This window comes from Equus przewalskii, chromosome 22 (genome assembly GCF_037783145.1).
Source record: "Equus przewalskii isolate Varuska chromosome 22, EquPr2, whole genome shotgun sequence".
Lineage (NCBI taxonomy): Eukaryota > Metazoa > Chordata > Mammalia > Perissodactyla > Equidae > Equus > Equus przewalskii.
Genome location: NC_091852.1, coordinates 5767260 through 5782320, shown reverse-complemented (window position 1 = coordinate 5782320; position 15061 = coordinate 5767260). Strand labels below are relative to the sequence as shown.

Genomic DNA, 15061 nt, shown 5'->3' with positions numbered 1-15061 from the left:
TGGACATGGCACGCTCATCAGGCCATGCTGAGGCGGTGTCCCACATAGCACAGCCAGAAGGACCTACAACTAGAATATACAACTACTTACTGGGCAGCTTTGGGGAGAAGAAGGAGAAGAAAAAGAGATTGGCAACAGATGTTAGCTTAGGTGCCAAACTTTAGAAAGAAAGAAATAAAAATAAATAGTGAGACTAGAGCAAAATAAGAGCCACATTCTTCAGAGAGGCTTGCAGTATCTCTTTCTCTTGTGCCACTGCTGGCCCTTTGTTGCTTTTGTATGTTATGCAGTGCCTGGCACAGCTGCAGGTTCCTTCTCAGCAGCTTTTATTCAAAGCTTGTGGTGGTTGTAGATGTATTTGCACATTCTACCTAATGGTCTGAAGTTTTAGTTGGCAAATTAATAAACACCCCTTCTCACCACCGTCTCTTCCCCAGCCCAAAGGCTTAGAAACTTGAACATTTTACCCTATTCCCTTGATTCTGAAGTAGCCCTAGAGATATCTGTGGACTGTTCCTAGGCTGTGGACCACACTGAGATCAGTGCCTTAGCAGAGTTTCTATTTCCCACCGCTGCATCTTTCTCACGATGCTGCCCCTCTCACCACACTCAACAAAATCATATCCATTCCTTAAGGCCTGGCTCAAATCATTTCCTTCAAAATCCTTTTCTGACTCTCCTCCCTTCCCCCACCCCAAGCAGGGAGTGAATAATGTTTCCTTCCTCTGAACCTATTGCAAAGCAAGTAAGTTTCAAGGTATGTATGCTTGTATCTATTATCTATCTATATGTCACTATACTCTAAAGCTTGGGAGAGACATAGGAGTGTAAAGTATGATCTGCTGCTCTAAATGAATTTCCTCTGTAGTGGAAAACACGACAGTTCAACAGTAAATACTCTCAGGGCAAGAAATTATTTTGGACATTGTGTGGTATAAATGATAATTAAGACTTGATCCCTGTTTTCAAGTACCTTGTCTAATAAGGGAGATATGCACACAATTAAGTGTTATACAAGGCAGAATGTGACACCAAAAAGGTAATAAAGCTATATGGGAATGTAGAGTAGAGAGTATTTCTGATAAAAAACAAAAAAGGTTATCATGGAAAAATTTTTAGGTAAAGTCACATTTCAGGTGAGGTTTGAAGGATGGGCAAAAACCATGGAGTCAAAATGAGGAGGAAAAATTTCTACTGCAGTGAGAATGTTGCGTTGAAGTCTTGAGGCAGGAAAGTACAAGACAAATCTGGAGAACTTAGTGGACTTGTTTGCTTGAGGGTAAGATATGAGTGATAAGCAAGGTCTTTTTGTCACAGAGGGCCCTGGATACCATGCCACAAAGTTTAGATATTATTCTAACTTTGGTGAGAGCTACCGAAAATTTTCTAGGTGTTGTGATCAAAGCTTAGTTTTAGAAGGGTAACATATGGCATCAACAGAAAATAGTTTTGAGGAGGAGATGTTAGACTGAGACAGAGCAACCTGCAGGTTATTGCTGTAATCTAGGCCAGAGTTAGTTAATGAGGGTGTGAACTAGACTGGTAGCAGGTGAAATAGTTTTGGATAATAGAAGCTATATTACAAGTGGCAAATAGTCAAGTGGAGCATACAAATAACTATGACAAAGGTCAGGAAAAAAAATGATTATGTAGGCTTGGGTGCTCAAAGGTTTTAGAGGGGAGGTAGCAATAATGGGTACAACGTGGGGAGTGTAATCACTTCAAGGAATGATTGGAGCTGAGAAAAGTATAATGCACAAGTGTTTCTAGAGACCGTAATAAACATATTTGACTGTAACAGTATATCTATAGAGAGTAATGGGAGTGAAGCATGAAAGACAGACCAGGAGTTAGTTTGGAAGGCCTTGAAATCCCCGTTAAGAAGCTTGGGTTTTACCTTCCAGACAGTGGGAGCTTATGATAAATTTAGAGTACGGGAGTAACATGATGAATGCATGTTATTTATACCACTTCTTTGACATGACGTATGTTCTTAAAGATAAATTATATTACTTCATAATTTGTGCATACACATAAGAATTTTTTAGAAATTAATGTAGACACAGATAATTACAAAGCGATTTTTAAAGTGCTGGATTAGAGATAAATGATTGATTGTCCAAGGGTGGAACTTTCTACTTTAAGAAAGAATGATACCCCACATCTAGACAAACAAGTAGACATCCTTCAGCAAAGTGTGTATCCTTCAGCAGAGAGCCTTGTGTAATTTCTGCATGTCATTGACCAATGCGGCAAGAAATTTAACTGATGTCAGAGATGTCTATATAGGTATTTCAAGTTATACTTTTAGAACTTCTCTTACACCCAGATTCCAAAGGGGCTCTGCTAAAAAGTAGTCTTAATGCAAGCGTATTTATTCCCAGAAGAGTTAGATATTTTCAAAACAGAAATACAGAGTGTATCTTTGCACATTTGGGTCACAGTGGGCTGTCAAGGTTTACATTTGCGCAATGCTGATTAATAAAGTTAATGTCCTGGATTGCATATTCCTTGCAAGTCATCTTTAAAGGCAAATGGTGACATCACTTCAAATTTAGAATTTTCAGGGGGAAATTAACTTCCCGTTTCTTATTTGTAGCTATATTATACTGAATTTTTGAACAACTACCTTTAACGTCACCAAAAGTGTGAAATGGCGTAGTTAATCTGATAGAATATAAAATGAACACCTCAGCTACATTAAACCTTCCCAGTTAGGTGGGCCTCTTTAGGCACCCCGTTTCTGCCCCAAACATTTTGGGGGGCAGTGTTCCGAGAACTCGGGTGTGCTCGCCCAGGGCTGCCAGCGCGGGAGCGGAGTCCACTGTAGACACAGGTGGCCCGGTCACCTGACCGAACCTGGCCGACCAGAGGCCGGAAGCCCTGGCCGTGAAGCAATGACTCCGCGGGATTGCACAGGATGGCTGCAGGCATCGACTCCATTTTCCTTTCGTTACGACGAGGATCTTTCCTCCATTAACTTATCTTCCAATTCCTGCACTCCGAGCCGTAAGATCAAGCATTTTAAGTATTCGAAGCTGGCAAAAATTAAGCCGACTAAAAGAGCAACAACCGAAGACCTCGCAGGCATTTAGTACCGACCGGGCTCCCAGAGGCGTACACGGTGCACACACGGGCCGGGGCCACGAAGGGGGCGAACACGGCCACCGCGGTGGCTGAGGTGAGGGGGTGGGGAAACTTTCTCGACGCCACCGCGCAGGCGCATCCGCGGCCGCAGCGCCCAGTGGTCGAGCCTCCTTTCTAGTAATTTCGCTAGCCGTGACGTCATCCCCATGCGCCATGACAGTGCCTCCCAGAATCCGCGAATTTACTTTCGTAGTGAAAGAGGTGGAAAGAAATGAATTGACCTCTCCTGCTCCACTTTGCTCTCAGTCCTTCTCTCTGAACACGCCCAGACTTTGAGCAATGGAGCAGCAGAGAGCAAGTCGAGCAACCGCAGGTTGAAGCGGGGCAGGCCGAGGATGACTCGGCGACGCCGCCCGCCGCCCTACCCGGCGTGCCCCGCGCCGCGCCGGCGGAGGGACGTGGGGGGAGGGGCGGGGAGGAGGAAGCAGCGGCGGCTGCGGATGTCGCTGCGACCGAGCGTCTGAACACACGGCGGCTGCCGAGCGCCCGACCTAGCCCTGCGCCGGAGCTCACACCGACTCCGCGCCCCCTTGCCCACCAGGGCGGCCCCGCGCCCGTTGCCACTGGGGCGGCGTGCCCGCATTCTCCGCTGCCCGGGCCGGCCGGCTTTGGCGTCTCCTGGTTCCACCTCGCTCGCCCGCTCCCTGCGCGCCTGAGTCACCGCCGCCGCCGCCATGGCCGAGAATAGTGAAAGCGGCGGCCCTCCGAGCTCCCAGGACAGCGCCGCCGCGGCCGAAGGTGCCGGCGCCCCCGCGGCCGCTGCCTCCGCGGAGCCCAAGATCATGAAAGTCACCGTGAAGACCCCGAAGGAGAAGGAGGAGTTCGCCGTGCCCGAGAACAGCTCCGTGCAGCAGGTGAGGGACGCCCTGGGCTCGGGCTCGGGCTGGGGTGGGGGTGGCGGCGGGACCTCCGTCCCCGGCGGCCGAGGGCGGTTTTGGAAAGGCCTGGGAGGGGGTTGTCCCCGGAGGTGCCCTCGGCCGTTTTCCCGGGGCTTATCCCAAATTAGATCACACCCAAGTTCGTGGGTTTGCTCCTTGCGCCTTCGCAGAGGTTTGTGGCGGGGCTGCGCGGCCTGTTCGTGGGACGCGCCGACCCCGTCCCTCGGCGCCTTCCTCTGCTCCGGCGGGCCCGACCCCCGGCGTCTCCCCGGCTCCCCGCCCCCGGCCCCTCCCTCCTGCTCTCACAAAGGAAGGGACCTGCCGCCGGCTCCGGGCGGGGTGCACGGCTGGAGGCTGGCTGGGGCGAGGGTTCGCTTTAGCCAAGTCTGCGGTTTTGTCTCGTGAATAAAAAAAAAAAAAAGGCGGGGAGGGGTGCTCATTGTTTTACCTTCCTGCGGGTTACGGTAGATTTTGGGGTGAGGAGCACGTGTGCATTTAATTCTGCGTTCTGACTGCTGCAATCTTTTCCACCTTCCAGTCTTAAAAAAAAAATTATGACGTAGAAATTGTTTTCAGCCACATCTTAATAGTACTAGGCCAAAGGAGAAAGGTGGATGACTCTCGTTGATGACTTGCTGTTTCCTTTTTCGTGTGTTTGTCATCTCTTAGATGCCCATCATTGGGGAGGTTTTTGTGTGATTTTAGAGGGATGATAGCTATGTTATTCAAATAATAGCGGTTGCAATCCAATAAAAGAGAACAAAAAGTGGAGTTAATGGAGTATATTACGAAATAATATACTACTTAAAATCTGTTTAGGAATGCAAATTTTGTAGTTAATTAGGAATCTTCAAGAATTCAAATTGTTTTAGCTTATTGTTAAATATACATCCCAGGATATTTTCCATGATTATTGATCTCTGACGATCTGTGTGAACAGTTTATGAGGAACAACAGTTCCTGAAATCTACCTTTCAGTTTCCCAGAGACAGTAAGTGATTGGGGTACTGGTTTATATAGCTCCAAAAGGTGGTGTGTTTTGTGAAGCGGTAAGTGGAGTGTGTAGCATCAAGTGAGAGAAACTTTTACCACCCGCGGAATCACCATATTTTTTTGTCTCTCAATTCTGTAAAATCTTTCCTTAACATTTTTATATTTTCCAACATACAGGAAAGTTGAAAGAATTGTGCAGTGAACACCCGTATGTCCGTCACCTACAAGTAGCGTTTTCCTGTATTTGCTCTGTAACACAACTAATCATTTATCAGTCCATTTTATTTTTTAGATGCATTTCAAAGTAAGTTGCACATATCTGTACACGTTACCTTTAAAAAACACTTCAGCAGTTTGCCTATCATTAAACTGAGTTTATCTTTTTTAACTACTTTATATATAAATTTGACATGCAGTGCAATGCACATGGTTGCCATTCCATATATACACCTGTGTAATCCAAAGCGTTATTAAGATGTAGAACTTCATAATTGACTGGAAATTTCCCTCTTGCTTTTTCCCAATCTGTTCAGTTGCTCTCCCCTCCATCAACCACTGTTTTGATTTTTTTCACCATGGATTAGTTTTGCCTATTCCAAAGCTTCACATAAGTGGGATTATATAGTATGTACTCTTTGGGGTAAGGCTCTTTGCTCAGCATAATGTTTTTGAGATTCATTCTTGTTGTGTATATCAGTAGTTCCTTTTTATTGTTGTGCTTTCTTCCATTGTATGAATATAGCATAATTTATGCATTCATCTGTTGAGGGTCACCTGGGCTGTTTCCAGTTAGTTGGCTTTAGACACTCTTGTACAAATATTTTTTGTTGGACAAAAGCTTTTCTCTCTCAAGTTAAGTACTTAGAAGTGGAATGACTGGGTCATAGGGGAGCTGGCTGTAGGTTTAGGTTTATAAGAAATTTTTAAAAAGTGTTTGTACCATTTTACAACCCCGCTGGTAGGTTTAATTTTATAAGAAACTTTTTAAAGGGTGCTTGCACCATTTTACAATTCCACTGATGGTGCATGAGAGTTCCTGTTGCTCCACAGGCCGGCTAGCATTTGATAGTGTCAGTCTTTTTCATTTTAGCTATTCTTGTGGGTGTGTAGCCATATTAACTTTTGAAGTCCTTGGGTCTTTTTTCTAGGATTCCTAATTCAGGTATCTCCCATCCTGGCTGCTTTCAGCATTTTATTTTATTTTTTTAAAGATTGGCACCTGAGCTAACAACTGTTGCCTATCCTTTTTTTTTTTCCCCTGCTTTTTCTTCCCAAGTTCCCCCAAGTACATAGCTGTATATTTTACTTGCGGGTCCTTCCAGTTGTGGCATGTGGGACACCGCCTCCGCGTGGCCTGACGAGCGGTGCCATGTCTGCACCCAGGATCCAAACCAGGGAAACCTGCAGAAGCGGGAGTGCGGGAACTTAACTACTTGGCCACGGGCTGGCCCCAGCATTTTACTTTAAAAAATTAGAAAGAGTCAATGTTTTGTAAGTAGGAAAATTCATTTAGGTTATTTTATGATGTTATATCTGTGAAGATTTTTTTACTTTTTGTGGTGGTGAAATTAGAATTTTAAATTCTATGAAAGTTTTAATTTTACTGTTCTGTAACCAAAGTAAAATTTTAATAGATAAAGCCATTCTGAAGCAACATTTTCTAATGGCAAAACTTTTTGTAATTTAAGTTTTAAATTTTGTAATTTGAATTTTTCTTAAAGAGTTTGATAGATTTAAACTGTTTGCTACAGATTAAAATTTATTAAAATATACTTAAATGACATTAAGACTCCACTAAAAATGTTCAGTAAGAAACTGGGAAGTCTTTGGTCCTGAAAATTCTCACGTAGTCTTAGAAGTAAAGAGTGGGTGAGGAAGAGACTTACAAGAGCGTAATATTAAAGGCTATCTATTAGGCAAATCCCATGTTTTACAATTTAAAATCTCTTCCAATAAGTGTTTCTACATAGTGTAAATTCTTTTAATACATTATGCTGAAGTAGTATTGCATGAATGTTCTAATAATTGGATGAAATTATATTAAGCCTCGTAGTTCAATCGTAAAATAAGTTGTAAGGTGGTAATTTTCTTATTTTTCCCTCTGTTTTTGTTTGAGTGTGTATCACCAACAGGCAGAAAGAAGATACCTTAATACAGCTGGTATGCAATAAATGTTACTTGTTAAAGGTGGCCGAGTGGTTTAGTTCGTGTGCTCTGCTGCAGGCGGCCCAGTGTTTCGTCGGTTCGAATCCTGGGCGTGGACATGGCACTGCTCATCAAACCATGCCGAGGCAGCGTCCCACATGCCACAACTAGAAGGACCCACAACGAAGAATATACAACTATGTACTGGGGGGCTTTGGGGAGAAAAAGGAGAAAAAAAAAAGATTGATAAAGTTTAGATTTTTTTTAAATTAAAGTGAAATTTATTTTTCATTGAGCACTCAATCATTTGAATAATGTTTAAAATTCTACTTAAGGGTAGTTAGACTATAAACTTCACTATGTATATTCCAAGGTGATTTCGTTAATAGGAGTTTTCATAATATAAGTAAATAGATAAAAAATAAATACATGAGTAGTGGTACAAAAATCCCTGTGTATCAGATTATGTTTTTCTCAGATTATATTATTTATCAGATTTTTTATTTTGATATATCGATATTTTGATATATTATTTATCAGATTATTTTGATATGATATAATTTATCGTATTATATTAATTATTCATTATCTGTTATTGGAAACAGTTTGAAGATTTCCCAGTGTCAACAAGCAAGATGAAGTCCAGAAGAATGGGGGTGGGGGAGTGTGTGTGATTAAAATTAGTGCAGAGAATGGAAGGCAACTTCCATATAACTTCTTACTAGCTTGTCCTGGGAATTTGTAGCCCTCTAGGTATAGTGTAAGATTTTAAAATACTGTTACCTGAAATATTCAAGCAAGGTATAGTTGTTTTAGAAAACATTCTCATAACTTGAAACTTTTAGAAAAACATTAACATACTTAGACGTAATGTAGATATTATATTGAATAGAATTGAGCCTTTCCTTGATAAGGGAAATTGTGATGCCTCGGGGTCATTATCACAAATATCATTTAACTTTGTACTTTATAGTGTGGATCTAGAACCGCACCGTCCGCTTTAGTACCACCAGCCACATCCGACTGTTGAGCACTTAAAAACTGATTTGCAATGTACTATAAGTGTAAAATACACACCAGATTTTGAAAACTTGTGACTGGCTTCTTTTACTTAGCAAATGTTTTCAGGGTTCATCCATGTTGTAGCATGTATCAGTACTTACTTTTTACTGCTGAATAATGTTCTTTTGTATGGATATATATCACATTTTATTTCTCTTCATGAGTTGATGGACTTTTTGACCATTTGAATAGTGCCTCTGTGAATACTCATATAAGTTTTTGTGTGGACGTAGGTTTTCATATTTCTTGATAGTATACCTATGAGTAGAATTACTGAATCATGTGGTAGCTCTGTGTTTAACTTTTTGAGAAACTGCCAAACTATTTTCCAAAGCGGCTGCACCATTTTATGTTCCCACCAGCAATGCTTGAGGATTCCAGCTACTCTCTGTTCTCCTTAACAGTTGTATTGTCTTTGTTTATAGCCTTCCTAGTTGCTGTGAATTGCTATTTCATGGTGATTACTTAGCTTTCTATTACTCAAGCAACAGTTCTTAATATGGTCTCCGGGGGTCCCCAAAACCCCTCTTGGAGGAGGACCATGAGGTCAAAATTATTTTCATAATAATTCTGAGATTTCTTTTTTGTTTTTCATTCTAATTCTCTCAAAAGTAAACAATGCACTTTTCCAGAAGCTTTAAGATGTGGGATATCACAAAAGATGTAAAATCCAATTATCTTTTATTATGAGACTAAAGTAATTTGCAAAAAATTTTAAACAGTGCTACTCTTCACACCAGGAAAGTATAGTTATTTTCATAAGAATGTAACTTATATTAACATGAGTTTTGTTACTATGAAACAAATGAATATTTTGAAGCTACCAATATTAAACTGGCCCACAGAATTCCTGAGAATTTAGCAGTCTGAGATGGAGGAGCCATTGCTTACAAGTAGATGCGTTACAACAAGGATCAGCACACTGCAGTGGGCCAAATCCACCATGCCCATTCACTTATTTATTATTTATGGCTTCTTTCAGAACAGACCATATAACCAACAGAGGTCACCCTTGACAGAAAGTTTGCTGACCCCTGCCTTAGGGCATTAGGGCTTGCTTTTCTAGATCTTGTCAAACGTTGTTCCTCAAAACCCTTCTCGTTGAAAAATTTTACCATGACTTAGATAATAGTTCTCTTCAATATAATGTAAGCCACATATGTAATTTAAGTTTTCTCATAGCCGCTTAGAAAAAGAAGTGAAATTAACTTTTTTATTGTGAAAAATACACATAACGTAAAATTTACATCTTAACTGTTTTTAAGCGTACAGTTTAATGACCTTAAATACCTTCACATTGTGCAGCCCTCACCACCATACATCTCCAGAACTCTTTTTCATCTTGCAAAACTAAAACTCTGTACCTATTAAACGATAGTTTTCCACTCCCCTCTCCCACCAGCCCCTGGAAACAACCGTTCTACTCTCCGTCTCTGAATTTGACTACTCTAGGTATCTCGTAAAAGTGAAATCATAAGTATCCGTCCTTTTGTGACTGACTTATTAGCATAATGTTTTCAAGTTTCATCCATGTTGTAGCATGTGGTGCAGTTTCCTTCCTTTTTAAGGCTGAATAATATTCCACTTTATGTATATACCCCATTTTGTTTATCCATTCATTCATCAATGGTCACTTGGGTTGTTTCTACCTTTTGGGTATTGTAATTTTAATATGTTTTATTTAACCCAGTATATCCTAAATATCATTTCAACATGTAATTGATGTAAAAAATTGAGGTGTTTTACAATTTTTTTCATACTAAGGCTTCAAAATCTGGTGTGTATTTCACACTTAACAGCACATCTCAGTTTGGACTAGCGATATTTCAAGTGCTCAAATAGCCACATGTAGCTTGAGACTTCTGAACTAGATAGCACAGCTAATAGAGTCTTCATCCTTTGCTCCCTGTTTATCTCTTCCTCTTTATTCAGTTCATTTCAGCCATTTGTATGTCTTCTTTTCCCCGAAATACCACTCACTGTTTCCCCTTTGGGCCTTTGCACACGATGCTAATGACAGTAACTTAGTAAGTATTGTTTATTCCAGGCATTATAAAGTTTCACAATTTTATGATGAAAGTACTGTTGTTATCCCTTTTTTAAAACAAAGAAATAGACTCAGATTAATAATGTGATCAAATTCATACACCTATTAAATAGCGGAGCCTAGATTCGAATCCAGTGACTAAGTTTGGAGCTGGCATCTAACGACAGCTCCAAGCTACCTTAACTTTTCTCTGGCTGACTTTTCAGCCTTTGGGTTTATTTAAATGTTAGTTCATCAGAAGTTGATTGGACTCACCAATCTAAAGTAGATCAACAGTTAAAATCTCTGATCCCATTTGGTGATTTTATGAATTTTTTTCCTCACCCTGTACTATGTAAGAATTCGCAAGGGTATGGACTGTTTTGCTTATCTCCTAATCCTATGGTGCCTGCCTAGCATTGTGTTTGGCACATGTTGAGTAATGCAAGTGTTTATTGAGTGAATGAACAAATGGTATTTTAAAGATTTATTTGCTCTCTTCAGTTTTCATAAAGGATATAGCTTTTATTAGTTTTTAAAGATACAGAATGCAAAGAAAAAGTTAAATATGTTATGCATGTTATTACTTCAAGATTAGAAAATTTGAATGATGTAGAAAAGTATGAAATAAAAAGATCAACTCAAAAAGATAATGTGAGTTTTTATATATAGATATATATTCTTGGCGATCGTGTCCAGAAAAGTGCTTATCCGTATACCCATATGTAATTTTCTGTTTATTCCTGTTAAGCAGATGGATCATTACCCACACTTTTCTTTATTTCACTCTCTTTTTACTTGTATTTTTGCCGTCTTTCCATATTGGCATATGTAGAACTAACTTGTTAGGTCTAGCCGACGAAAATGTGGATTTTGGAGAGAGCATGAGCCTTGCAATTTGAGAGGTCTGACTTGGGGCAAGGTGCTTTATTCCTTTGAGTCTCACTGGCAACATTTTTATAACATGTGACACAATCTGTGCTTTACTAGGTGGTTTGGAGGATTTCCTGAGATGGTATGTATAAGTACCTGGCTGAGAGTTTATATGCTTTATTTGTACTGGTTTCTTTCCTCCTGCACCCTTTTGTTTGCCAGTGAATCGAGTCTTAATGTTTTGCAGTAGAAGGAAGCATAAAGAGTATCCGAGCATGTGAATAGTGAAACTTCTCTCTCTTTTTTGGTGAGGAAGTTTGGCCCCAAGCTAAAACCTGTTGCCAGTCTTCTTTTGGCTTAAAGAAGAGTGGCCCTGAGCTATCTTCTGTGCCCATCTTCCTCCACTTTGTGTGGATCGCCACCACAGAATGGCTTGATGAGTGGTGTGGGTCCGCATTCGGGATCTGAACCTGTGAACCTGGGCAACCAAAGTGGAGCGCACCAAACTGAACCACTGCGCCACTGGGCTGGCGCCTAAAACATTTAGTTTGCTATTCTTTGTCAGATTTAGATCATAGAAGATCTTTTAAAAATAAACTATTTATGGATAATGCACTGTAATGTTTATGACTGTGTTCATTTTTTACTTATAAAAAGGTGTTCTTTTTCCATGTAGCTGTTTATTGCTTTGTAGTTATTTCTCATACTCTCCATTTTTGTGAAAGATTTATGTGATGTTTTTTGGGCCAGCCCTATGGCTGAGTGGTTAAGTTTGTGTGTTCTGCTTTGGCGGGGCAGGTTTTCACTGGTTCAGATGCTGTGCATGGACCTAGCACTGCTCATCAAGCCATGCTGAGGCGATGTTGCACATAGCACAACTAGAAGGACCTGCAGCTGGAATAATATAACTGTGTACTGGGGGCTTTGGGGAGGAGGAGGAGGAGAAGAAGAAGAAGAAAAATTGGCAACAGATGTTTGCTCAGGTGCCAATCTTTAAAAAAAAAAAAAGATGTGATGTGTTTTAATGAGGGTGCTAACTTTAAGGTTACTCAGGCATTTGGAGATTGATAACTGGCTGAAGTATTGCATAGGATGATTTATTGAGCATGTATTTTTTTAAGAGATGATTGACAACATTGAGGAACTGATTAAAATGTAGAGACTCTTGAAGGACCTGTGACTTAAAATACTGCAATAGCAAATGTTTGAATGCAGTATATTAGTCAACTATTTAGAAAATTCTTGCTAAATGCTATTAGTATGTGGTTCTGTAGGTAATGAAATTAATGTGTATGTTTTAATCTTGAGAGCTTTTTCTTTTTAGAGGTTACAAGATTTTGCTGTTTTTTCTGAGAACATTTAATAGAGAGGAGCAGAGACTGGCTATTTAAAGGCAAGTTGGATTGCTGGATATTTGTGAAGGATGACTGTTTAGCTAACTTAAAATCAGATTAACTTAATTTTAAAAAAGTGTTTCTAATTCAAAGTTTATCCTCACATAATTAGGTTAGCAATATTTGAGCGTTCGTATGTATGTGAATACTGTGCCTAGGCACATTTTACATGCATCTCTTAATTCTTCCATCAGCCCTGCACAATAAATATTATCTCTCTTTTACTGATGAGGAAACCAAGGCTCAGGGACAGTTAGGTAACATCCTCAAGGTCACACAACTAAGTGTTCCAAACCTAGATTTGAATTCAGATCTGCGTGTGGCAAAAACATGCTTTCTTTCCTAATAGAGTAACACTTTGTTTCTTCCCCTTCCCCCAACCATGTGTGTGTCTTATTTTCTTCCCCCAAACAGAGAACAGGATGTAAGTGAAGTGGGCCTTGAACAGCTGAGAATTGGTATCATAAAAGTTGTTATACTAAATCTTAGGCATCTTCATTTCAGGACAGCATTTTAAATTCTTTCAGCATTCTATTTTACATGGTTTTCTAATTCTTGTTTATTTATTTTCCTCTTCCTCACCAGATTAAAAACAGCAAATTTAGGGGGAGGGGGAGGTATGCTGTCAAGATAAGAACTGACAACCTGGTAAAAAAATAAAGATGCAGGACACTTCGAGAGCCTGGAACCAGTATCACGGTACTGCAGAACAGCAGTTGATATTTGCACCAGTAACAGCATTATCAAAAAGTTAAATTATAATCAGTAGAATTAAAACCAGTTTTGGTGTTCACACAGGGGTAAACTTAGTTGGAGAATCCACTGATGTGAAACACCTGACTTTGAGTCATGCTGAGAAAATGAGAGGCTACTGAATGTTGTTTTATACATGTTGGATTGATTTCAATTCATTAACTTAAATTACTTATTTGAGACACGTTAGAATTTTGATTCTTGTGGTTGTTGAGAAAACATGTACTAATTCTCAGTTTTCAACTCCTCTGGACTGTTGGTTATTACTGTAGTTTGTCACTGCAAGACCAGAGTAGGCAACATACCTTTATAGGAAATACAGATCCTTAGGGGTCCATTCTATCGTGTATTTTTCATTTTGCGTTAGTGGTGGCCACATGGGCTTAAGGACAAAAATAAGTATATCTATCTAAGTACTCTAGAAATAAGGAAATTACAAAAATCTTTCCTTCATGGTTAGGATTCTTCCCTAGGTAGATAGAAATATTTCACACAATTTGTTACAATAAGTTTTATGTTTTTGCAGAGGAATAGTGTCTGTGGACTGCCTTTGTTAAAAGCAGCTTTGAAAATTTTTAAGGTTGCTAAGTTTCTTTTCTATGTCAACACTACCAGCTTCTGATTTTTTCTTGTGTGTAATAAAAGTATAGTAGACAAAAGAGACATGGAAGTAAATGTCAAATGTTAAGAGAGAAAATTTTTGGAAATTTTGAAGCCAGTGTAAACTGAAACCATTTCCCTCTACCCTTTTAGGGTGCAGAATAGAAGTTTAAGGATATCTAAAGTGTGTGCCGTATTTTTGGTCCTTCTACAAAGACAAAACCTTGTTTAAATTGAAAACGTTTGGATTAAAATTTTCTAAAATACAGCTTATTTGGAAAAGTGTATCTGTTTGATATGGTACAATAAAAATTAAGACTTATTGATCCCAGCCCTGTGGCTGAGTGGTTAAAGTTCTGCATGCTCTGGTGGCCCGGGTTCATGGGTTTGGATACCAAGCCTGGACGTACTCCACTCAGCAGCCACACTGTGGAGGTGTCCCACATACAAAAAAATAGAGGAGTATAGGCACAGATGTTAGCTCTGGGCTAGTTTTCTTCAAGCAAAAAAAGAAGAGAATTGGCAGCAAGTGTTAGTTCAGGGTGAATCTTCTTCTGAGGGAAAAAAGAAATTAAGATATATTCACTTTTGCAGATGAAGTGGCAGGCAGGTGAATTTAGAGTTGTAGTAATCCCTTGGTTTTTGCTAGTTTGTTCCAAGCTTTGGATAATTTACTCAGAATGAATCAATGTTAGATTAGTCTTCTATTTGGGAGTGGTTCTAATACCTAAAGTGTTTGACATTGCTTGTTTGAAATACAAAATTTATTTTTATAAGAACTGAATTATAGTAGGTAGTCTCATTATACAATTTCCCTTTGTACAGTACTAGAAATATAGTTTTATCCTACTACCATCTATAACATAATGCTTTCCAACTTTCACCATGAAATGCTGTAAACTCACACTTTAATTGCCTTACGTGCCTCTCAGAACCAAGAGTTCCACCAGATTGGAGGATCCTAGTGACAGTGATGTTAATTTCCAACAGCTTTGTAATTCTGTAAGGGAAAGTGATTTCTTACAGTTCTGTCAGGACTTTGGTTTCATTTCTTTAGATTCTGTTGTGAGGATTGAATGAGATAAAGTGTCTGGTGCCAGGCACAGTGTAGCTGCTTAATAAAAAGATGATTAATGTAAATGCTTTTTGAACTGTGTGGCATTGGAGCTTAGTCCTTTGCATATAGGGAC

At 39.8% G+C, this 15061-nt stretch overlaps 1 protein-coding gene across 2 annotated transcripts in view; it reads left to right on the top strand.

The window, feature by feature from the left end:
• The first annotated feature begins 3305 nt into the window (after positions 1–3305).
• UBQLN1 (ubiquilin 1) overlaps positions 3306–15061 on the top strand; it is a 53542-nt gene continuing 41786 nt past the window's right edge. Inside the window, exon 1 of one of the 2 annotated variants that reach the window (XM_070590827.1) lies at positions 3306–4001. In XM_070590827.1, coding sequence (XP_070446928.1) covers positions 3822–4001 — 180 coding nt within the window. In that variant the 5' untranslated portion in view covers positions 3306–3821. The remainder of the gene's footprint in view (positions 4002–15061) is intronic. The other variant, XM_070590826.1, reaches the window with a different exon arrangement.